Here is a 25,664-nt window from a genome sequence, read left to right on the forward strand (position 1 = left end):
AAAAGTAGGGGTGACCATGTCAAAAAGGGACACTTTCCTACATGATGTGCATTTCATTTGGGGGCATATCCCTGTGCTTCAAAAGGTCCTTTCTCTGCATCCCTGCCCCCTGCCTAATCAATTGAAAGTAGAGAATTGAAGACCACCTTTACCCTATTTGTGTTTACTCATGTGCCCTCATGTCATCTGACCTAACTTCTGTCACCATAGTATAACCTTCTGGCTTCTTCTCATTTCCCCATTTAGCGAGTGTTTTGGCTTTCTGTCTACGGCAGTCTTCATGTCTCTACAACCTTTGTTGGTATGCTGTGAGTCTCTTCTGTTCCAGCTGCCTAAGGAAGGCCAGAAGTTTAGCTGACCTCTGTCCTCATGCTATGAAATTCTTGCCTCCCCCTATTCTTGAATGTACTCGGTGTGTTACCTGCGCTTTCTTCTAGTGCTGTAAGGTCGCCATCTTTCCATTCTGACAGGAACAGTCTCCTGGCATCACTGCGCTCTTTGCCCCGTGCCTTTGGTAATCGTAAGCTCATCATTGTGTTGTGCGACTCTTGAGTATCTGCCCCACTCCATTGGACAGATGTGCCTTCTATCTATGCTCTTTCCATGTCTTGCAAGATTTCCTCACTAGGGCAGATCTGCAATCTTTCTGTGCTCTGTCATCACTCATATCTCATCTTTCCTTTTTAACATGTCTGTGGGTTTTCTGTACCATGATTTCTGTGCAACAAGATTTAAGGGTTTCTCTGTTCTGCAGGTTCTGGCACTTCCTGGCTTTGTATGGAAGCAGCTCACTGGGGAGACAGTTAGTTGGAATAAGGACTTTCCAGCTGTGGATTCAGTGCTGGTAAGTAGCTGTCACAGGGTGATGCTAGCATTGCAAATCTGAATGTTCTTTTCTTCAGTGAATGATAGTTGATGACTGTGAGGAAATGCTTCAGTAGAAGCCTATGTCTTTCCTCTACAAAATTGTGTAGAGGTGTCAAAACTGTCAGACATCTTAAGATGTCCTTACACTCAAAAAATAGACTCATTTTTTGTCTGCCCATCTGATAAACTAATTGTTCAAGTGGATGAAACATGGAGGCACATATCTTTGGAGAGCCCAACGGCTTAGACTGTTGAACACCCTTAACCCCATCCTGAGAGCTGAACCTATTTATATGAAGCTGAAGTAACTCTTCAAAACTGAATTTGCTGCTGATCAGGTCAACACTATAGAAAAGTGTTTTTATGCAGCGCTTAAGCATGATGTGTAGATGAATACCCGATGAGTACCTTCCAGAACCTAAGGATATTGAAAAGGTGAGGAATCTGTAGAGTATGTACCAGAATGAGCATTACCAAAAATAGGTAACTTGTTCTAAACCAATCCTTTGGAGTGCATATTCCTTTAAAGCACGCCCTTTAGCACAATTGTGTAGAGAAGCATTTTAAAGGTCTTGAATATAAAATAATTGTATACCTTATTAATAAAAACATGTCATCTGTGTGCAAGTGAAATGTACAACTAGAGAAATGTTTTGTAGATTCCCATGGTCTAAGCAGTTTTTTTTTAAAATAAATATTTGCACTCTAATGCAGATTAATCACAGGTAGAATTACCCTATGGTCCATTATTGACTTTTGGTTGAAAAGGTTGGAAAATTAATTACTTTAGCTCTACACCAATCAATGTCATTCAAAGAAATAGTCTAATGCCGAAGGATTAAAATTCTAACCTTATATTTTTATGACTATTAATTCTCTGATTTAGGAGCTAGTTGTCTTTTCTGACCCCAGTGCAGCCTTACTCTTTGTTCAGAATATGTTTTAGCTAGTGCAGTTACTCCTGCATCTGTGTTGAGTTCAGCATCTCCCCATCGTCTCTGATGCATCACTTCCTGTTTTTCTATGAATGTTTTCCATTGGTTTATACATTAAGGTGCATTGTCCAACAAGCTTTCAGGGTTGTAAGACATCTCATTTATTCTCACATCTGGACTTTGATTGTCTTTTGTTGTTGTGATGTTAGTCAATTAGCCCACGTCGACTATGAAAGAAGGGTCACTCACAAGGTTGTATGTTTCCCAGTTAACATGCTCACAATCCAGTCTTCCCTGCTGTCCATCTTCCTGCCAAAAATGTGAAACCCCGAGGCCCTGGTGTGAAAGCTCAGACTCTGTTCTCCTCATCACTTGTATAGAGACTCCTGAATTGACTGCTCTGTCTCTTAGGTGAAACTGTTGGAGATGATGGAAGTGATGGACAAAGAGACCTTTGAGTTCAAGTTCTGTGGAGAGTTAACATACACCACTGTGCTTAGCGACCAGCAAGTGGTGGAGCTGATCCCCAACGGTGCCAGCACGGCTGTCCGCTATGAGGACCGCAAGGAGTTCATCCGCCTGGTGCAAAAGGCACGCATGGAAGAGAGCAAGGAACAGGTAGGTGTTGGCAGGATCAATGTATGGCATCGCATTCTTTATTGTTAAATAATAGATCACATATCAAATTGTATTATTCTTATTGTTCTCATGTTTGAGAATATTTATGGAAACATTGTTTGTGTACTCGTGCATGTTATCACCCAAAAAAAACTGATTATTATTCATGCATGAATACATTGTGATGTTTTATAAATATTTCAGATGTAGACTTTTGGAAAGCTGTCTACCTTATTGTTCTAGGGTTCAGGAACAGATTATACACAAGTACTTACAACAGAAATTGGTATAGTTACTCTGAGATACAGTGGCCACCAGCAAAGGGCACTTACTACATTCTCTCATTCCACATTCTAGACCAATAGTCTTCAAGCATTTCCATGTCTGCTCTCTTCCCGTAGCGTAGTTTGATCAGCTCTGACTGAATGTGTTTTATTTTCTCACAATTAAAGTGTGATTGGTGAGATGAGCGAGCAACCTGAACCATTATGGTAGGGCTTGAGGATATTTCATCCAAGTAATGTGGGGCAATACTGATGTGCGGTGTGTGTGTTTTTAAAGTTATCCCTGTTAATATATGCAGTGTAAAATCTTACGAGTGAGGTAGCCAAAGATATGAGACTTTGTGGCATGTGTACATCAGCCAACAGACAGTGCAACAGTCGTTATTATATGATGTAGAAACAGCAGAAAGGTGCAACTATGTTGCAAAGTTCACATGAAATGCACAGAGAAAGATGATACTCATTCCTTCTCTGACAATTCCTAGAAACATTATGTTCTTGGCTATATATCCTTTAGCAACTACAAAATTATCCCTATGAGAACCCATTAGAGTTCTTCGCTTGCCTTCTTCAGATGATTTTGGCTTTTCTATGCGAAGGTAGGAATTTAAAATGAACTATGACAAAAAGTACAAATCCAAGTACTATGGCGACATTGAAACCACAGATAGAATTGCATACTATCACATACCCCACCTCATCATAATTAACAAGATGCTGAATGGCACACTCCCTGACCTTGCATTTGAGTCTGAAACATGACCAATGGAGAAGACATCCCTGATGCACTATCTTTATGGTGGGAAGCTTGACCTGAACTTGCCCCCGTCTGCCGTCATGTGATAAAGCTGTGGTGTGAAGCCTTGTGAGACTCAGGATGGTATAGAAAATTAACAGGAGAAAAACACAATGACTGGGTGGTTGACTTGGTCAGGTATGTTATTTGCACAACTGTAGGGGTTGGTATGCCATTGGAGTGTCCAAGTTAGGAGATGTGATGACCGGTGTCAATATGTGTTCTTTCAAAGCCCTCCAAAAGGAATATATATTTACATCAAGGTCAGTTCTTAATTTACAGCTTATTCATACCCTTCAGCCCCCCATTGAAGACCTCACAGTTTTGCCTGACTTCATTCCAATAGAGGTGAAAGTGCTGATGGGTGATACGCAAAGGTAGAAGATCTCACTTACACACAGACTGCTAGTAACACACAGTCCAGACACATTTAATAACCTACGAGAGGTGTGGGAAAGGGATGTTGGTGCACCCACAAATGAGGAATAGCAAGAAGTCAAAGGGTGACACTTGTAGTCATCTTTGCCACCCAGTTCCGAATGTTTCACTTTAAATACCTGCAAAGAGCATACATCACCCAAAACAAACTGTGTTCAAGGCATGTGTGGCTGTAAATACACATGCTTAGCATAATCCTGCCATCTAGTGTTTGGTTCAGATGTTCAAAGAAAGTCTTTCAAGTCACGAGACAGTGACTTTTCCTCTTGCTGGTAATGCACATGGTCATCAACTCTATTATTAGATTGTTTCTTCCACTGTTGAGTTCAGACACGTGCTTTTATGCTCCGGTTCAACACCGTCTTGCTGCACTTCTTGGTTCATACCTGCTTTCAGTTGGTATTGTTCTTGATTGAAGTCCTCTCTCTCTCTTCTATTCAGTTCAACAATGTCAACTTTGTCTGGGCGACCTCCATCCACCAAGGCCGTTCGTTGGCCTTAGCCTTTCAGGGTGTTGCTTCCATCGTTAGATGTTCCCCAAACTTCATGTCCACTCAGTGATGGAACGCACGCCCTTTAGTTTCTGCCTCCTGTATCATGCTAAGTACCCTCGCACCAACCTACATCAGGTCTGGAATCTGTGCCTCTACCCCGAATATGAAGAGGCCTGCTGCTGTTTCAGATGAAGAAGACTCTGTGTTGGGCTTGATGTCTTGAAATATCTTGAAGGAGCTCGGGCGATACACCAAACCTCTTCGGACCCGAGGGCACTCAGAATGAACAACATGCACAATCGTAGGCTTCAGGCTAAGGGACATTCACCCCCATCGAAAGCTTGAGCTTGGAAATCGAGATGCAAGATCTTCCTCCAGCTCAGTCAGCTGTGAGCACTGTGCCCACTACCACCTCATTATTGTCCCCTGCATACCACTACAAAGGGAGACTTAAAACCATTGCTGGGCCACCACTACCTTCAAGCAGTAATAGCCATTGACCATCAGCTTTGGACCTGCCCAGCCCCAGCTCAGCGTAGAAGAAAACATCAAAGCTGTATGCTTCACGGCTGACCCCCCAGACTCGAGATGAGCTTCGTAGCTGAAGTTTTCAGCATGAATACACTGGCCACCTACAACACTGAAACCAGTTTCTTCAGAGCTGAAACCCTTGTCATTGGCGCCAAAAATGTTGGCACCCAGCAAAACAGCCCATGGATTGGGGTTTGTGGAACCCTTGCTTCAGAGACTGCATGAAGAAATTGGAGGGGAGAACTGCATTTCCCAGTGATCATCAGGCCCAGGAGGAGGCAGGGCCACATAAGCAGGCGCTCTTTAGCGCGGTATGATAATCACTAGACCCAGCCAACCTGCTGCACAACTTTCTAAAAGACAGCTGTCTTTGAACAATCTCTGGGCCTTCCAACTCCGCCCAAACAGAGCAAGAAGATGGACAAGGTCACAAGTCCTGTGCACATCAGTCCACCACATATATCTCCTTCACACCATACACCCATACCACCTGACTGATCAGCTGCCCCTGCATCATATTCCCCAAAGATTCAATTAATTCTTAGAGGGTGGAGATGAGAGAGACGCTTTTGATATCCCGCCACAGGATGACCCATGGGACACATAGGACTCTGACCCACCAGCTGATAGAGATCTTGATTTGTACCCTGCAAAACCATCTCCCCCAGATGAAACTACTACTTACCATGACTTAATGGGTAGTGCTGCCATCTTCCATAAGGAGCAATTACATACAGAGCCCCTGGAGGACGATTTCATATGCAAAACACTGTCCTCCACACAGCATTCAGCTTAATTTCAGCTTAATATTTGTCAATGCTTAAGAGTAGGCCCCAAACACAGTAAAGGTGAACTTCCACCATACTCTTTAGTAGTGGCAACTGCACGTAAAAAAATCAAGACATCTTGTTTGGGGTCAAGGGCAACAAGTTTTTATGTTTACTTTGTCCTTGGGACAAGTAGGCCCAACCCTCTGCAGCACAAACCCTTTGGCTGCCTGTTTACAGAGAGTGGAACTCTCTACAGTTGAGGTAATGTGTTTCCAAAAGATAATGCTGTTCGAACTTGTATTTATGGTTCATTATTTGAAAACCTTCATTATTAGGGTGAGTGCTGTAAATAAATGTTTTAAGGTCACACTTCACTACTGACGTTGGTTCCAGTACAAATAAAAAAAACGTGTATACACATGTTTGAAAAGTTTAGGCTATGAGGCTAAGTATAATGCTCCCAGAATGCTCTCTGATTAGATGCAAATGAGGTGTCATTTAGTAAAATGTTTTGATGCATGCTAGTATTTCCCAAAAATATTTCTAATGGAAAATCAGTGTAACCATTTTCAACACAATTATGGGAAGCATGAAAATAAACAAACACTGACAAAGCCAACTGATCTGACATATTTTTACAAGTCTTTTAGTTTCATCAATGCGTGTCTTGTTTTGACATGGCTTTTGTAACACGTTATTGTTGTGGGAGCTACCAGGCCCTCAACATTGTAACAAACACAGGCAAAAAAAAAAAAAAAAACATTTTTGAACTCTAAAAGCACACGTTGCCACCAGTGGCATAACAAAGGCCCAGCAGCTGCCCTCCAGGGGGCCCCTTCAGCACAGCACCTGCCCTGAGTGAGTCTGGAGAGGGGGCTCCTCCATGTTCCTTGCAAAGGGGCACCCTCCAGTTTCGTTACGTCACTGATTGCCACTGTAGTTCCTGACACTGAACAAAACTACTTTGTGTGCCAATATGCTCCTTGTGGAAGAGAAGAATGCGATCACTCACAGTAAAGCCAGCCGAAAGAGAGAGAAATAGAAGTTTAATAAAAACAAAATGTCTTTAACACCAGACCTAATTAGGGACCAAGACCCACATGTAGGTAGCTTTTTGCATGTCGCAAACAGCGACTTTCGCTGTTTGCGACGTGCAAAAAGCACATTGCGATGCACAAACCCAGTTTTGCGATTCGGTAACCTGGTTACCGAATCGCAAAACGGGTTTGTGACTCGCAATTAGGAAGGGGTGTTCCCTTCCTAATTGCGACTCGCAGTGCAATGTAGGATTGTTTTGCGAACGCGGGCGCAAACCAATCGCAGTTTGCACCCATTTCAAATGGGTGCTAACACTTTCACAAAAAGGAAGGGGTCCCCCTGGGACCCATTCCCCATTGTGAATGTCTCTGTAAAAAAAAATTCAGAGCTCTGAAAAAATGAAACGAAAACGTTTAATTTTTCGTTTTTTTAATGCATCTCGTTTTCCTTTAAGGAAAACGGGCTGCATTACAAACAAAAAAAACTGCTTTATTGAAAAGCAGTCACAGACATGGTGGTCTGCTGTCTCCAGCAGGCCACCATCCCGGTGAGGCCGCCATTCGCAAGGGGGTCGCAAATTGCGACCCACCTCATGATTATTCATGAGATGTGCATTTGCGAAGCCCTTGCGAATGACAGATTGTGTCAGGGACACCATCCTACATTCGGATTTGCGACTCGCAATTTGCGGGTCGCAAATCTGAACCTACCTACATGTGGCCCCAAATTCTTAAAGAAAGTCACAAAAGTGCACCAATGGTATATGTCGTACCCCTATAAAATATTTGTGAACTGTATTTTAGCATGGGTAAATACGCATGTGTAGATTTGCTCATGTGAAAATCTATTGAGCATTTGCAAGTTCATTTTCCCTCCAGCCACTTTCTTCCCAACCCTGGAAGAAGTTCTAATTCTGCCATTGTCAGGAGTAAATGTCCAACCTTTCTTATTATGGGGAAATATTAGAGAGAAGCTGGTGAAGATCTTTAAAACATGCAGGTTAGTAGGTATGCAGACTCAAAGGCATTCCAGCCCTGGAACTATTGCTTACTGCTTCCTCCAGCCCCAGTATGCAGATCTGTACAAAGGTGGAAAAATAAGGAAATTGCTACAGTAGGGATTGAAATTGCAAGTATTCAAGCCCTACTATGGTAGTAGCCCTGGCATAATCAGAGAGGGTATTATCAGAGCTCTTACATAATGAGATTGCTGCCATAATTTGGCGCCACACTACATGGCACCAAAGGGACAAGTAGATCTTTTTACAGGACAAGTAGATTTGAGAAGCAACCTGTCCTGTGGACAATTAGATATTTTAATAAATTCCACACCCCTGTATGGTGATGCCCATCCACCAGACAAGGAGAGTAAAAAGACAGGCGCAACTGGAAAGGGGGTGGCCCCACAATCCGCCAGTCACTAGCGTATCGCAGACTCCATCGACCACCTCTAGATATGATAAAGCCCACTGTGATGAGATGGAGAAACCCCTCCGATACCTCCCAGAAGGACAAAAAAAATACAAGCCTATTGAGTAGCCTATTAGGGAAAGTTAATATCCAGCACAAATATACATTGTGTCTGGGGTGCTGCTGATACCACAGCAAGAGGAGTAAACTCTAGCGTATACCACGCTGACATTCCTGGCTTCGGGCCTCGGGGTTTAAATCCAAAGAATAGCAGAATCTCCTGGCCCTCGCATTCGATGTGTAACATCTGTTTGGTTATGAGGTAGATACACTCCTAGATATAAGAAAAAAATATAATGATACTGCCAAAGCCGTGGAAGCAACGCAGACACCTTCTCACCATGGCTCCTTTCGCTGCTTATCTTACCTGGAGGGTCCAAAACAACCTTCCCTGAAATCTCCACCTCATTCCAGCGGCCTCCCATAGAGGATACTACTGAGGCTAATATAGGGGTATAGGGGTAACAACTCCAAAGGCAGAGGCAAGCTCAGGTTTACCAAACCGCCCGCCACAACCACCAAACCCTGACTTATCACTCAACCCCGATCACACAACACCTGTCGGGAGTCGACTACAAGGATTGTTTCCCACTTGGCAGAGCATCACCTCCGACCAGTGATTATTGGATATAATCCAACATGGTTATTTTCTGGAGCTCACTTCCACATCACTTCCACACCTCCCAACATTCCACCTTATAAGAACACCTCCGGGGACAAGTCAGAACTCCCAAGGGTGAGAGCCTTTGTTCTCAGGACGGTCATAAATCAAGCCTGCTCTGGAAGAGTTGACTACACACCCCACCAAACAGGATGACCGATGACTCTGCATTCCAAGAAGCCCACCACCCTTGGTATGCAGATCTGGCTTCCCTGACCAGGGAGATGCCAACCCCCCCGCCCCAGGGCCCATTTGGCACCTGGACAGGCAGGACGTTTAGTACTCAGGGAGGTGCGTCCAACTTGCAGGCCAGTCCCACCCTAAGGTGTGCTGCCTGAAGTGGACGCAACTTTTTAAAATCTACCATCTTGTTGTTGGCAGATTTACGAACTCTGGGACAGGGTTATGCCAACTTGCACAGGAACTGATCATATAGGAGGCATAGTGACCCCAAAGGTCAGTAGCCCGTTAGGGAACAGGGCACACAGGATGTGCTCCATGTCATGTTTTCACGTTTAACAGTTCCAAGACACACAGCCTGCACATGGCAGTCTGCATGTGATAGGTGAGGGGTCCCGAGGATGGCACAGTACATGCTACGGCACTTAGGGACCCTCCTTGGTACTCATGCCCTAGGTACCTGGGGTACCATTTACTAGGGACCTATGGGGGAGGAGGTAAAGGTGTTGTCAATTGGGGAACAATTGCATGCTTTTAGTGAAAGACCTGGCACTGGGGACCTGGTTAGCAGAAACCCAGTGCAGTTTCAGTCAAAATTGCATCATTTACCAGGCAAAAAATGGGGGTGACCATGTCACAAAGGGCAACTTTCCTACAGGTGCCACCCGCTCCCACATTGAATCTAAATATTGTATTAACAAGGTTAATGGGTTCCACGTTTGAGCACCTCCACTCCTGCCCTCTCTAGTTTTCTTCCTGGAAGGTAGCATTCCTGGTTTCTACCACTTCACTTGAAATTTGTCAGTGAGCTTCTGGCACCAACTTTAGAAGAACCCTTCTTCCAAATACATAGAGGTAGGACTGTACTTCGCATCAGCCCCAACCTTCGCATCAGCCCCAAATTTCTTCCACAGTTCCTCCTTAATCAGTCTGTTGAACTGCGTGTTTTGTTCCCCAAACTGACTCAGTTGCTGAAATGGCTCTGCATGCATTAGATGTAAAACGAGCACTCATGTATTACATTGAGAAGACTAAATCATTCAAGAAGGCATGAAATAACTATTTGTTGCTCAGCCCTTTGTGAATCAGACATTGCGCGATGGATTGTTAAATGTATCCAAACATAGGCGGTGATTCTAACCGCGGCGGGCGGCGGTCGCCGCCCGCTTGCGTTTACCGCCAAATGACCGCACTGCGGTCACAAGACCGCGGCGGCCATTCTGGCTTTCCAGCTGTGCTGGGGGGCGACCGCCAAAAGGCCGCCCGCCAGCACAGCGGGAAAGACCCAGCAACGATGAAGCCGGCTCCGAATGGAGCCAGCGGAGTTGCTGGAGTGCGACGGGTGCAGTAGCACCCGTCGCGAATTTCAGTGTCTGCTAGGCAGACACTGAAATTCTTTTTGGGGCCCTCTTACGGGGGCCCCTGCAGTGCCCATGCCATTGGCATGGGCACTGCAGGGGCACTGCAGGGGCCCCCCGGCACACCCTACCGCCATCCTGTTCCTGGCGGGAGACCCGCCAGGAACAGGATGGCGGTAGGGGGTGTCAGAATCCACCATGGAGGATTCTCAAGGGCAGCGGAAAGTCGGCGGTACACCGCCGACTTTCCGTTTCTGGCCGCGGCTGAACCGCCGCGGTCAGAATGCCCAGCGGTGCACCGCCAGCCTGTTGGCGGTGCTACCGCGGTCATTCGCCCTGGCGGTTTTTACCGCCAGGGTTAGAATGACCCCCATAGTATGTTAAGGCTAAAAGAACCTTACCCATTCTTCCTAGCGCTCATTCCACTAATAAAAAAGGAGGGTCAGTGGCCTTCTTAGGAAATATACCTATAGCTGACATATGTAAAGCAGCTACATGGTCTACACCACATACATTTACAAAACTTTGCTATTTAGATGTACTGGCCCGGCAACAAGCCAATGTAGGCCAAACATTTCTAAATACACTATTTCAAACCACTGTAACTCCCACATGTTAGCCACCGCTAATTGAGGAGTAGTGCTTTCAGTCTGTGCCAAGCATGTGTTTCTACGGCCACACATGCCTCGAACAGAAAATGTTACTTACCCAATCTGTTTGTGGCATGTATTGCTGTGGACCAACCCTCTTCCCCAGAGGCCTGTGCTCATTGCAGTTATTTTCAATATGTTTCACAAACTTCTTTCACATGGGCAACTCTCTATAATATGTGTTGCTTCACTTTTCATCCTCACCCACCATGCATGAAAACAGTGTAGCAAAGGAGTTGATACCCATGCGCATTACCAACAAGAGGCGGAGTCACACGACCTTGTGACTCAAAAGACTTTCTTCGAAGGCAAACAACTTGTATACATTCGAGCCCAACACTAGATGGCAGGATTATGCTAAACTTGTGAATCTACAGAACTACATGCCACAAACTGATGCTTACTGGATAAGAAACATTTTCCATTTTTGGGAGGGTCACATTTTCAAACTGTTTACAATGCCTATGGTGCCAGAAGTAGACCACCTTACATTAATTTGGGTATGTCCATGAATCAAGCTCTTCTAGGAGCCAGTATGTAACACACTAGTGGGTGTCACCAGTTGAAAAAACAAAACATATGCCCAAGTTACACATACCTAGCAACTCATAAGTGAATAGGTACAAGTTATCATTAATTTTCCTTGGTCTAATCATGTAAAAAAAGAGACATCGCCAGACACTAGCGAGAAAGAAAGCCACCAGATGTGGGTGTGTGGGCAAAGGTATGGATGGCTTTACAGACTTGAAATCTCCATATATAAATCCAGAAGATGCTCCCAAAAACACATCACAATCTGGGGGGGGGACTGGATGTAATTTCGAGAAATTAGAGAAGAATATCACATTGAAGTTAATACCCCATAAGAGGCAAAACTAGCCAAGATTTTAGGAATGCATAAATGGTAGAGTACAATGTTCAATTTGTTGTTTTTTGTGTAAATCTCTTTACTGCACTTTATCACAGTGAACACAATAAAAAACAAGCAAGCAAGTACCAGGACACAATTAGTAGCATGGACATAGGCAGGTCAGCAGACGAGGATCAACAGCACAGGACACAACAACGCAAATCAGCAGTCTTCCCCTGCTACAGCTACATACATTGAAGCCTCCATGTCAGTGTGCCACATCATCACAGCACCCAAACCACTACGACAAGCTCCATCCCACGCATCCCAGCACCCCATGACAGACCCCGCATCCAAAAAAACTCAATAGAAAAGTCCTCCAGCCTATGCAGGCTGATAATATTTTTATTGTCCAATTTGTCAGGAAATGTGTTCCACTTATCAATCCTTCCTTCCCCATTAATTTGAGTCCATACATCAGACCGAACCACTACCTCTGCACTGGCCCACTTCAACAGATCCACCTCCCATTTCTGCAGCAGGGATGAGTCTGTCGACTTCGGCACCATGGAAATGCCCTGTTTGGCTAACACTAGGGCTTGGTCATTGAAGCCATTAATGTGCTTATATTTGGCCGATCTTGGGTGTATTCCCAGGGGCAAAGGGTCAGCCACCAAGTCAATTCCCTGACACATGCGACACCCCCTTCCAGTACAGAACTATTAGAGGGCAATACCACATCATATAGAGAAAGTCCGTCTCCAGAGTAGCACAACGGGGACAGGCCGAGGACGCCCATGGGTACATGCCCCACCCCCTTTGGTGTCATATATGTGTGGTGTGGAGGACTATAAAGTGAGTGTTCTAGAGCTACATTCATAGATACTTCCTTGCCAAATTCTAAGCAGCGCTTCCAAGTGGTTTGCAGGAATCCCGCTCCAATATGTCCTCCAACTAATTCCTCAACCAAACCCTGAACCTAGCAACTGGTTCTTGAGGGCACTGTATATATGAGTGATTGCCCTACGCTGGTTGTTATGACTGAGCAACACTGTCAATCCCTGGTCTGAATCTGTTATCCCCTGAGGATCCCCCCAGAGCTGTCTCCTCAAAACCATGAGTGTCCTAAATAACAGAAAGCCCATATGTGTCACACAAATTGTCAAACATGCGCCATTGGCCATTAACTGCCAGATCACCCCAGCATCTCACCCCACACTGTCCAATCGTCCATGGAGAGCCGGAGCTGCAACCACAAGGCCTGAGGGAGGGTCCAGAGTGGCAGTTCTTATGAGTATGGGGTTCAACCGTCCCAGAAGAGTACAGATTGTTTCCTTGTTTCCAACACACTTTGGCCACCTTCAGTAGTTTATGATCCATTGCGGTAGCTCGGGCTGTACCCCTTAAGTAGTTCAAGATATCCCCCAATTCCACCAGCACTACATCTTGCTGATTGCCCCCCACATTCCCCAACCAATATGCAACCGACTGAAGCTGGGCGGCTGCTTAATAGAGTTGGTAATTAGGGACCCCCAGTCCTTCCTCATCTAGTAGAGCGTGCAGCTTTGACAGGGCCTCCTCAGCCTATCCTTCCCCCAAATCAGTGATATCAACAAGGAATGCAGGTCTCTTAACAAGGCCCCTAGCAGTACTACCGGAAGTGCAGAGAAAAGGTGCAAGGATCGGGGCAGGAGAAACATTTTGGAGATTGCAGTTTTCCCCCACAGGAGCCAACGGCAGCTGGGTCCAGAACGGCAATGAAAGTCGTGCCCCTGCGACCACCCTTCACAAGGTCGCTATCATCATGATTTAATGCATTCCCCAAGTACTTAAACTTGTCTGGACTCTAACGGAGAGGAACAAGGAGGTGCGGAGGCGCTGTGCTGTCTAGAGTCTTCAACAATGGAAACATGCACGACTTGCCCAGGTTTACCGTAAGGCCCAACCTGACCTCAGTTTCATGCAACAGGGGGATGTTAGCACTGTCAGCCCTCAAGTAAATCAATGCATTATTCGCATAGAGAGACACACTATGTGTCTGTTGCCAAACTACTGTTTCCCAGTTCTGGCCCCCAGTGTGCAAGAGGCTTGCCAGCGGTTCTATGACTAGCACAAATATAACACAAGAGAATGGGAAACCCTTTCTTGTACCCCTGGAAATAGGAATGGGGACAGAGAACGCCACAGCTGGCCAACAGATCCTTATAAAGAAGCAATACCCACTTTTGGAATTCCTGCCCGACACCCAGCCTACCGAGCACTGCGAATAGGTAAGGCCATCTTACCATATCAAAGGCCTTCTCGATGTCAGGCGAGGCCACCCAGCACTGGGTGGAGCTACGTTTGACCCAGTCTATAATGCATAATAGTCAGCAGAATTTAAGGAATGTGTTCCTACTCGGAATGCGCCTGTCCTGATCTTGGCGCACAAGGGTGTGCACCGCAGACAACAATTTGGACATCAGCACCTTCCCCACCACCTTGTAATCCGTATTTATCAGGGACAGTGGCCTATAAGCACTTACTTCAAGGGGGTCATTCCCCGGTTTAGGAAGAATCACAATTGCTGCCTCCCTCTTAGAAGACAGAAGAGTTCCACTGCCCCTGCCCCCCTGGTACATGCGGAGCAGCTGCTGGACAAATCCAGCAGTGAACTTGACATAGAGCTCCACAGAAAAGCCGTCAGACCCAGGGGACCTACCAGAAGCCATCTGTTTAATGGCTGCCCTACACTCCTGAATCACCACCCTCCCCCATACCCCCCAAAAAAGCTTCAGGCCTGAAGTTCACCTTCAATGCATGTCAACTCCTCTCTAAATGTCTTCTTGGCTCTCACCAGCTCTGATATACAAAACCCACGCAGGGCCACTTTAAATGTATTCCACTACATCCTGGGTATTGAGGCTGTGCCTTCATTGTCAGTAAAATACTGCTGTATGCCCAACCTGATTCGATCATGAGCTATGGGATCATCTAGCACCGCCACAGACAGGCACCAAGATGGTATCTTGGGCCGTGGTCTGCCCCAACTCAACTTAACCAAAGGGGATTATGGTCTGACAGAATAGGGGCCAAATATTCTGTTCTCAGCAACTGGGAACCTGCCTCCACAGACTTGAAGGCCAAATCAATTCTGGTGTGCATCGGGTGCACCCCCAAGCAGAGCCCATCAGAAAACTATGACCTGCATCTGTGTGTTAGCCAATGCCGAAGTGCCAGACTGGGTTAGGGGATGAGATCTATCGACCCACAGATCCAGGACAGTTTAAGTCACTGCAGCAGAAAGTTGGCACCTGCAGGGTGGTTAAGAGGGCTCGGGTAAGCGATTGAAAGAAAGGGGATTGTCACGCATTAGGAGCAGACAGCGCCACCAACACCAATGAGGCCCCATCTAAGTCCCCTTCCAGTAACACATAAGCCACCTCACCCCCGGGTCAGTCTGGGTGTGGCTGATTGTGGTTGTGACCACAATCATCACCCCCCTGGAATACACCTAATAAGTGGTGTCACAAACATTGTTCTTCCAGCGCCATACCTGCAGGTGGGGCGCTGCATGTGTGTGGCCGGGTGGAGATGTCTTACCACCCAGAACTTTGTCCTCTAGCTACCTTTCCAAGTACATCTCCATACTAGGGCCCTCCACCTGCTTAAGAAGGCCTATTACCCACATGTTGTTACAGTGGCTACAGCCCTCTGCGTCCTCGACCCTCAACTGCAGTTGGCGGACCCCATCCTTTAGGTTTGCTATTTAGGCCTGAACCTCCAACAGGGAAGGACAGTCCATTACCAGCACTGACTCCGTCATGTCCACACGATCCTGCAACTTCAGTTGGTCATCCTGAAGGAGACTCCTCTCCACAACCAGCTCGTCAATCTGGGCCCCAGGTGAGTTTTAACATCCAATGCAGCCTGTAACAACTTGGAAAATGTATCAAATTGCCCCTAAAGTCTGGTGTCTATAACACTGCGTGGCAAGGCTGCCACAGGCACTGGGGCACCACTAAACAGGCCACCGGCTTTCAGCTTCACCATCTTTGTAGAGCAAGGGGTCCTTCAGGAGCCCCATATGCCCCAAAGCAAGTGTTGGGATCTCAAGACCTGAAGACAAGACACTGAGACCTGTAATATGGTTCATGCCTGTAAGTAATTTATGATGAGATTATCCTAGGAATGCATGTTACAAAAAGGAGAGAAATAGACGATGAGCTATGAGGACAACTGAACCACCATGGTCCCTCTGCTGCGTACCCGTTACATAGGTAAACCATGTCTGCCTGGTTCCTTTAATTCAGAGATGTTTTCTAGGGGCTACCGATGTGTACTCGCACTGGTTTAGTGAAATGCCAGAAAGTACAGCAGGGGAGAGTCACAGTGCTTCCTGACCTCACCTCAGTGCCCATATAGTAGCCTTTACAAAGATTGCACGCTTACTATGCCCAGGTTTCTCACTGAAGAAAGTGTTGATAGCGGAGTTCCATTCAGAAAGGTGATGAGAAGTTAAACTAATTGGTAGAGTTTCAGTTTTTTGATCCATAAAGGGGAAGGCTGATTGGTGTTCATCCTGTGATAGATGTGTGCGTAACATTTGGATAAATCAGAGATAGATCCCCAGTTGTTTAAGAATTCTCATATTTCCCGTATCAGTTGATTAGTAGCTCATTGGGTGTGGGTTTTCGCTTTGCTTTCTGTTATTATTTCAGGACTGTAAGTTACAGAATGAGAAGAAAAACTGTACTGGATGACCTGCTTAGGCATGGGCTTGGTAAGCATGCAAGCCTCGAGATCTGGGTGCATCAGGTGCATCGATGAAATGGTCCTCATCATTGAGAAAGCTTTGGCTTTCATGTACCTTCAGTTGTGGAATCTTAGCAGAGAAGCTCTACATTTTAGTAGGAACACCTGGGAGTGGGTCACCATGGACAAAAGTTGGGGTTTTAGAGGTATTTTGGGGCTCCTCCAATTGTGATTGGGAACACCTGTTCATGAAAATGTAGCATTCTCATTTAGAGAAAGGTCTGGCCATGATGTGGTGAGTGTATCTTCCATGTTCAGAATTGTGTTGACTGCCGCTGAGAGGAACTGGAGAACATTGTCACAATGTTCCTAAGATTGTTCCATAGGAATTAGCCTGTTGTAGTATGTGTTTGTGGTTTAGAGTGTAGTTAGGGGGTTACTGCCTGCAGTACTGCAGTCTCTTTTTCATTGACCTGTTTAACAAGGAGTCTTTTAAGGCTCTCAACTTCCTTTTCAGTTTACCTACGTCTACCATTTATTACCTGCTTGCTTATTGTGTGTATGTAAATCTTTTATGTTGTGTAAGGCAATTGCCTTTGAATTTACTGGAACTGAGGTAGAAATATCACATACATACATACTACCTGTCATATTACTTGTAGAATTGATGCTTCTCTTTCATCCCATACATCGCGCCGATTTTTTTTGGCTAGGTTTGCAGTATAAAACTACCACAAACATACAGTCATAGGTATTGATGACTAAAGCAGATGCTAGTTTTAATCTTTGGGTCAAGGTTTTTACATCACATGTAAGCTTGAGAGGGATTCAGACAATCGGCTGTCACTGTCTCTAAATCAGACAGGCTTCTGAGGGATGGGCGAGGAGTGGATAAACCTTCATGCAGGACTTGGTCACCAATCTGGAGGCAGCGCACAAAATGGGGCACTGGGACCTGCTTACCCTAAGAATGCGACCCACTCTGTACCAGAAGATGTGAGCCACCCCACTAATTACATGAAAGCAGTACCTGCAGGAACCTTAAAGGATTAACTCTATTTCTCCTTCTGGAGATCAAGTGGTTTGGGGCTTTTATTATTTGACCTTCTTTCAGGGATACCTGGAAAATATGGAAGCCTGTCTTGCTAACACACCAAGCCTAACTCCAGCCTCTAGAAGGCACTAGGGGCCTCTCCTAGTTGTCCTCCCCATCTGCTGTTTGATAAGCCTTGTGGTAGGTCCCACATTGTGGCCCAGTTACTAACTATGCAGCCAAGATTATGGTCTACCTAGTATTCTGGAAAGTGTTGGGGCGATTTTGATTTTCCAGGTGATTAACTGGCAGTTCTTAGCTCTTGTTTGCCTCTGGAACATACCACTCCCTGGGGTACCACTACTTGTATGATTTCTCTCAGGGTGTCACTCCCTCCAGGGTGTTCGCACTCTCTGGCTCCCACCTGCAAGCTGCTGTTTCTCCTTAGCACAACAGCCAGACCAGTTCTATAGCACATCCACCTGACCAGTGAGAAGCACTCAGCAGAGATACCAACACACAGGTTGCCTCCAACCATCCATCTCTGTTGGGAGAGGGGACATGACTGTCTGCTCCATTAAGGCATGATGCAACGTCATTGGAATTTAATGGGCCAGCATTAATTGTCAGGGTCATCCTCTCCCTTATAGACATAGCCGTAGCTTGGCAAAACATGCAAACTTCATACAAGCATGTTTTTTCAATACGCGTCTGAATCATTGTATTTCTTCTTGTTGTTGTCTCTCTGTTTTGTGCCCTCTCTTTGCATACTGTCCATTGTCTCATTCTGTATGTAACCAATATCTTACCTGCATCTCAGATTGCAGCGATGCAGGCAGGCCTGTTGAAGGTTGTCCCCCAAGCTGTCCTTGATCTTTTGACATGGCAAGAGCTGGAAAAGAAAGTCTGTGGTGATCCCGAAATCACAGTTGAGGCCTTAAAGAAACTAAGTAAGTAACTTCACTGTAGTTCGCTGAACTTGGAATTTGTTTCTCTGGTTGTTGAATGAAATCAGAACAATTACTAGTTTGTTTTTTCTCTACCTCACAAAATCAATGATTCTTGGTTCTGTTGATCTGTCCCATTTATCACCACGTGACGTTCTGAATATATCAAGGTCTTTGTATTTCCCTTATTTCACCTTATCACCAAATGAAGTGAAAAAAAATCCCTGATTTTTTGAATCACTACAAAACACTCGTTGCAAATTGCACCATGTATTTTTCTGACCAGTGCGGAATTTTGCGAACTGGCCAATGTACAAATAGGTTGGTTCACACAGTTTCGAATTGTAGTGGTTCCCAATCTGACGTACCTCATCATTATTCATGAGGTAGGTTTCTCATTACATTTGATAGCCATCACAGGGATAGTGGCCTGTTGGGGCAGCAGACCACCATGTCTTTGATTGCTTTTTAAAATATATATATATTTTTTATGTAGCCCATTTTCCTTAACATTTGAGGAAAAAAAGGTTAAACGTTGTTTGCAGTATTCCCAAAATAAAAAAAGAAGCTTCTGGGGACCTACTTGGAACTGCTCACAGTAACAGGTGAGAAAATCCATTTGTCTTCTGGAAGGCCTTCTTGCCATTAAGCGGCACACTAGCCTTAGGAGGGAGGATTTTTTATTACAATATTCCAATTCTAATACATAGTACAGAACAGACACTATGACCCTCATTACGACCCTGCCGGTGGATGATAAAGTGGCAGTAATACCGCCAACAGGCTGGCGGTAATTACCACCAAATTATGACCATGGCGGTGATATCTCTGATAGACAGCCAATGTACCACACCAACCGCCAGGGTGGAAACAACAGTCACCACGGCGGTAGCCGTCTACAGCCAGGCAGAAGACAAAGTACCGCCCACTATATTTTGACACGCGATTCCGCCACCTTTTCCTGGGTGGTACCAGCACCATCAAAAGCCTGGCGGAAACACATCACAGAAGAGAAAGGACTCACCATTGGAGACACAGGGCAGAACCACGCCGCCATGGAACCCGAACTGCAAGTTTTTCCAGTGAGCTGCTATGTTATGCTGCACCTGGAACACCAGCGCCGGCGAAGACTAGGACGGTGAGTACAGCCGCCTAGCACACAAGGGAGGGTGGGAGAAAAAAAGAGAGTGACACACACACGCACCACACACACCCGAAATACACACGCCATACACACAACCATATGCATTACAAAAACTATTTGACCTTGAAAATCTGCAGAATAATTCAAAGACAACAGGAATTTACAAAAGTGATTGTAATCAGTCCAACAATAAAATCAACAATAAAATCAACAATCCGATTTGGCCATGAAACAGATATGTACACATATAAAAAGGTACACTGCCCAGTTCATAGTTCAAAGGGCCCACATGGCCACAAGGCACAGCCCAAAGCCCCACTCGAATCCTTCACCAATCCGGATAGAACACTGCAGGGGCATCAGTTGTCAAATAGGCAGGCACATCAGGGAGTGGGGGGGGGGGGAGTGCACCTCAGCCGGATGCGGGAACAAGCCCACTGGTTCTGGAGAGGGTAACATGCCCATTTCTTTGTCCTGGGAAGTGGAAGGCCACAGTCTCTCAAGTGGGTGTCTTGCCCACTGGTTCTGGAGGGGGCAACATGCCCTGTGCTTTGTCCTGGGAAGTGGAAGGCCACAGTCTCTCAAATGGGTGTCTTTCCCACTGTGTTCTGGAGGGGGCAACATGCCCATTGCTTTGTCCTGGGGAGTGCAAGGCCACAGTCTCTCAAGTGGATAAATACCCCAGTGATTCTGGTGGGGGCAGGCCGCACATCAGCCCTTGGAGGCTGGACTATATGGCGTCCGCTGGCAGTGATGGCTGCACAGTGGTGCTAGTTGGTTGTGGGAGGCTCCTGCTCAGCCCCTGCACTCTCAGGTGGCTGCACTGTGGGGGTGGTTGTGGGAGGCTCCTGCTTAGCCCCTGCACCCTCTGATGGCTGCACAACCACGGCTGGCGGTGTGGGCCCTGTGACAGCTGCTGGTGGTGGCGGTGTTTGGCTGGCAGCTTCCGCTGACGTAGATTGCCTCCTCTCCTTCTTGGGGTTGGGGATCCCTTACGCTTCCTGGCACTGGTGGATAGGTTCTTCCCCCCCCCCCTCTGGCACTGGTGGATGGGCTCTTCTTCCCCCACCCCCGCCTGCTGGTGCAGGTTCCTTCCCCTTCTTTGCAGTTGGTGCAGGCTCCTTCCCCTTCTTTGCAGCTGGTGCAGGCTCCTTCCCCTTCTTTCCAGCTGGTGCAGGCTCCTTCCCCTTCTTTCCAGCTGGTGCAGGCTCCTTCCCCTTCTTTCCAGCTGGTGCAGGATCCTTCCCCTTCTTTCCAGCTGGTGCAGGATCTTTCCCCTTCTTTGTATCTGGTGCAGGATCTTTCCCCTTCTTTGTATCTGGTGCAGGATCCTTCTTTCCAGCTGTTTGCAGGATCCTTCCCCTTCAGTGTGGTGCTTGTGTTTGCCTATGACACTCTTGGGTGTTGTCTTGTGTGCATGCTCGCCTGGCTTTGTGCTTGGGATGGGTTGGGGTAGAGGAGAATGGGACTGGGAAGTGGAAGCTGGAGGGGGGATGGTTGAAACAGGGACAATGGCTGCCACCCGAGAGGAGGCCAGAGCCTGAATCGATCTCTGTTGGGCCGCCAATCCACAGTGAATGCCCTCCAGGAATGCATTTGATTGCTGCATCTGGGCTGCGTGCCCCTGGATGGCATTCACAATGGTTGACTGCCCTACAGAGATGGATATCAGGAGGTCAATAGCCTCCTCATTCAGGTCAGCAGAGCTCACTGGGGCAGGGCCTGAGGTGCCTGGGGTGAAGGGGATGCCCACCCTCGTGGGCGAGCGGGCACAGGCAACTCGCTGAGGAGCTACTGGGAGGGCGGTGCTGGTACGGGGGTGGCGGCTGTACCTGCAGCTGGGGTGGTCACAGAGGTGTCCGCCACCACCAGGGAGCTCCCATCGGAGGAGGTATCAGAGTCTGTGTTGTCCCCTCCAGTCTCCGCCATGGTGCTCCCCTCGCCCTCTGTCCCACTGGTGCCCTCAGCGACGGTGGACTCTACCTCCAGGGTCCTGTGGGATGCAGATCCCCCTGTCACCAGTGCCTCTGCTCCTCCGCCAGATGATGCTAATGCACATAAGGACAGGATGACAAAACAAGAAAGGGGGGAGAGAGACAAACGATACACTGGGTCAATGACTGAATCAAGACTACCGTTGGCGTACACAGCACCCTCACACACAGGAAACAGGCCTACGCACTATGCATGGCACAACCAGTGAAATGGCTAGTCACCAAGGAATGAGGAGGGGCACACACTGCCAGCTGCAGCACACCTGGGACCCACGCAGCCCTGCCCAGGAGTGAATACTAAGAAGCTTCATAAGCTGTATTTCACATTCAAACCCTTAGCCACCAGAGGACCTACGCTGCTATGTCTGGCCTGGCCTAGGGGCACCCAAGGACACACAACCACCACCCGGATACCACCCCACCAGCTGTAAATTGTATTGATAGCCACTGTACTCACCCCCTTGTGGCTGCTGTGATGCCCTCAAGTGCCCATCCACCTCAGGGTTTGCCACCGCCAGTATTTGGGCCATCAAGGGGGGGGGGGGGTCAGGGTTCGATGGGCACCCCTTCCTTGTTGGGAGGCCATCCACAGCTGGGCCTCCGCGGTCTTCCGTGCCCAGCGTCTCCGGTCCTCCCACCGTTTGCGACAGTGGGTGCTCCACCTGCCATAGAACCCCAGGGTCAGCACCTCCTTGGCGATGGCACGCCATATTCCCTGTGCGCTGACCTGCAGAGGCAATACAGACAGGAGAACACCATTAGACAAACAGTACAGCCGGTCACACAAATGGCCCACCATACCCGTTTGCATCACCATTGGCATACATATAACCCAGCTCACTACATATACACCGCCAAGAGGACATCCGCCCCTCCCCCCACACGAGGCCTTCACACACAACTCTAAGCATTCATGCCACATGCATCGTGCACAAGATGTACTCAACTGTTGGGTCTGGAGGCCGATACAGCAGTCCGTCCTGGGTTAGGACCCCATCCACCAGTTGCTCCAGGGTCTCAGAAGTGAAGTCTGGGGCCCTTTCTCCGGTCACACAGGCCATGGTAGGTTCCAGACACAGATCGCAACAGCACATGCAGTGTAGTGTGCATACCGTCACCGCTGGCGTAGATCACCATTGGCCACTGTACCCCATAGGTCACAATATTAACCAATGAGGAATTACACAGCCGTTTCACAACCGCCTACCGCCACAGCGCACAACGTCAGCGACCACCTGTCCCTCACACAGGACAGGCGGTCGCCATTTCAAGGGGGGTGAACAGGCCTATCGATTATTGCTGCGTCACAGGATAAATAGGCACATACTTCACCAATTACACTGTCCCATAACATGTTTGCACATTGCGGACTGCTGTTGTGACTCCGTTGTTCAGTTTGTGACAGCCTACTCACTCTTGTGTCCCTTAGATACCTACAGCTGCGGATGAATAGGAGATGGAGACGTACCCCGTGTACAGACCCCTGAGGGACATGTCTACAGTGGAGGGCAGGCACATAATACTCACCTTTAGATTGGACAGGGCCACAATCTCAGAACTGTGTGCCCAATTGGAGCCTGACCTGATATCTGCTATCCGTCACCCTACTGGGATCCCCCTTCTTGTGCAAGTGCTATCAGTGCTCCATTTCCTGTCAACTGGTTCTTTCCAAGTGAAAGTGGGCTTGGCAGCAGGAATGTCACAGCCAGTGTTCTCAATACTGCTAACAAGAGTGTTGTCTGCCCTGATAAAACACATGTGCAGCTACAGTGCTTTCCCCCAGGTTGAGGATTTGGCCACTGTGAACGCCGGATTCTATGCAGTGGGACATATCCCCAATATAATTGGTGCGATTGAGAGAACACATATTGCAATTATAGCCCCCCTGCCAGAATGAACAGGTGTTCAGGAATTGTATGAGTTTCCACTCCATGAATGTGCAGATGGTGTGCCTGGCAGACCAGTTCATCTCTCACATCATTTCTAAGTATCCTGGGTTGGTGCATGATGCTTTTGTCCCGAGGAATAGCAGCATCCCAAATGTGATGTCCCAACCACAGAAGCACAGGGTGTGGCTAATAGGTGAGCCCTGGTTCCCACCCAGTATATGTTGGTAGATGCCTATGGTGTTGGCCATATAGGATAGTGTGTGGCTAAATTCTGTCCCTCAATATTTGCAAGTGACTCTGGTTATCCAAAACCTATCATGGCTTCTGACCCCTGTGAGGAATACCAGGGCAGAAGAACGTTATAATGAGGCACATGGGCGAACCAGAAGGATCATTGAGGTGCCTCCACCTGACAGGTAGATCCCTGTGCTACTCACCTAAGAAGGTCTGCCAGATAGTAGTGGCATGCTGCATGTTGCTCAACCTGGCCCTCAGACGCCATGTACCTTTTCTGCAGGAGGAGGAGACTGGAGATGCCCCTGTGGCAGCAGTGGACCCTGAGGACTATTGGTGTATTCTGTATGGCATTGCTATGCTGGCAGTACCCACTTCTTTGCCCTACTTACTGTTACCTCTGGATATTCATTTTGCAGATGTTGGTGATATGACACATTCTCCTGGTGTGATCACAACATCCAGCTACAGGTCATTAATTCTGTGCTCCTTCTATGTACAGTTCATTTACAATGGTTGTAGCTGTTTCATCAATACAAATTTTCAATACATGAAATACAAGTAGTCGAGGTTTATCCAAGGGTGTTTATTGTAGTGCTAAAATATAGAGGTGAAATAGGGATGTGGAATTCCTATCGCCCGACGCCCAGGACATATTGCTTGGGGTCAAGGGCAACAAGTTTTCGTGTCTATTTTGTCCTTTGGACAAGTAGGCCCAAATCCCGCAGCACAAACCCTTTGGCTGCCAGTTTACAGGGATGGGAATTGTCTGCAGTTGAGGTAATATGTGTGTCCGAACGTTAATGCTGTTCGAACTTGTATTTTTGGTTCATGAATTAAAAGCCTTCATTATTAGGGTGAGTGCTGTAAATAAACGTTTTAACTGACAGTGGCTCCAGGGGGAAAAAAAAAAAAAAAGTGTACACACTTGTTTGAAAAGTTTAACAATATGAGGCTAAGTATAATGCTCTCAGAATGCTCTCTGATTAGATGCAAATGTTTGCAGTAGCTTGTAAGCAGGAGTGATAATTCTTTGCTTTCAAAATTCAATGTTCAGAAAAAATGCAAGTAGGAAAAAAAAACGTTTTGCTACTATGAAATTTTAGGTGCTATTTATTTGCATGCTAGCATTTCCCAAAAATATTCCTAATGGAAAGTCAGTGTAACCGTTTCCAACAAGATTATAAGGAGCATAAAAATAAACAAACACTGGCAAAGGCAACCGATCAGACATTTTTTGTGAGTCTTTTGGTTTTGTCAATGCGTGTCTTGTTTTGATATGGCTTTTATAACACTTTATTGTTGTGGGAGCTGCCAGGCCCTTACAATTGTAACAAACCCTGTCAAAAAGAGAAAAAAATCGTTTTTGGTCTCAAAAAGCACACATTGCCGCCAGTGGCATATCAAAGGCCCCCGAAGCCCCCCTCCAGGATGCCCCCTCAGCACATCACCTGCCCTGAGTGAGTCTGGAGGGAGGAGCGTTCCATGTTCTTTGCTTGGAGGCCCCCTCCAGTTTTGTTACGCCACTGATTGCCACATTGGTTCCTGGCACTGAACAAAACTACTTTGTGTGCCAATATGCTCCTTCTGAAAGAGCATAATGCAATTACTCACAGTAAAGCCAGCCAATAGACAGAGAAATAGATGTGTAATAAAAACAACGGACCAAACTTAAGGACTGCCAAAAACGCTGCACCATATCTACAAAGTGGCGCAGTGCATGCTTTGTGCCACATTATGCATGCGCCAT

General features: G+C 46.9%; 1 protein-coding gene across 1 annotated transcript in view; it reads left to right on the top strand.

Annotated features, from left to right (window-relative positions):
• HECTD3 (HECT domain E3 ubiquitin protein ligase 3) overlaps positions 1–25,664 on the top strand; it is a 249,983-nt gene that overhangs the window by 194,557 nt on the left and 29,762 nt on the right. The window contains exons 15-17 of the mRNA XM_069232820.1: positions 755–844; positions 2,214–2,420; positions 18,527–18,656. Of these exons, the coding sequence (XP_069088921.1) occupies positions 755–844; positions 2,214–2,420; positions 18,527–18,656 (427 nt within the window). The remainder of the gene's footprint in view (positions 1–754; positions 845–2,213; positions 2,421–18,526; positions 18,657–25,664) is intronic.

The sequence above is a fragment of the Pleurodeles waltl genome, chromosome 4_2 (genome assembly GCF_031143425.1).
Source record: "Pleurodeles waltl isolate 20211129_DDA chromosome 4_2, aPleWal1.hap1.20221129, whole genome shotgun sequence".
Lineage (NCBI taxonomy): Eukaryota > Metazoa > Chordata > Amphibia > Caudata > Salamandridae > Pleurodeles > Pleurodeles waltl.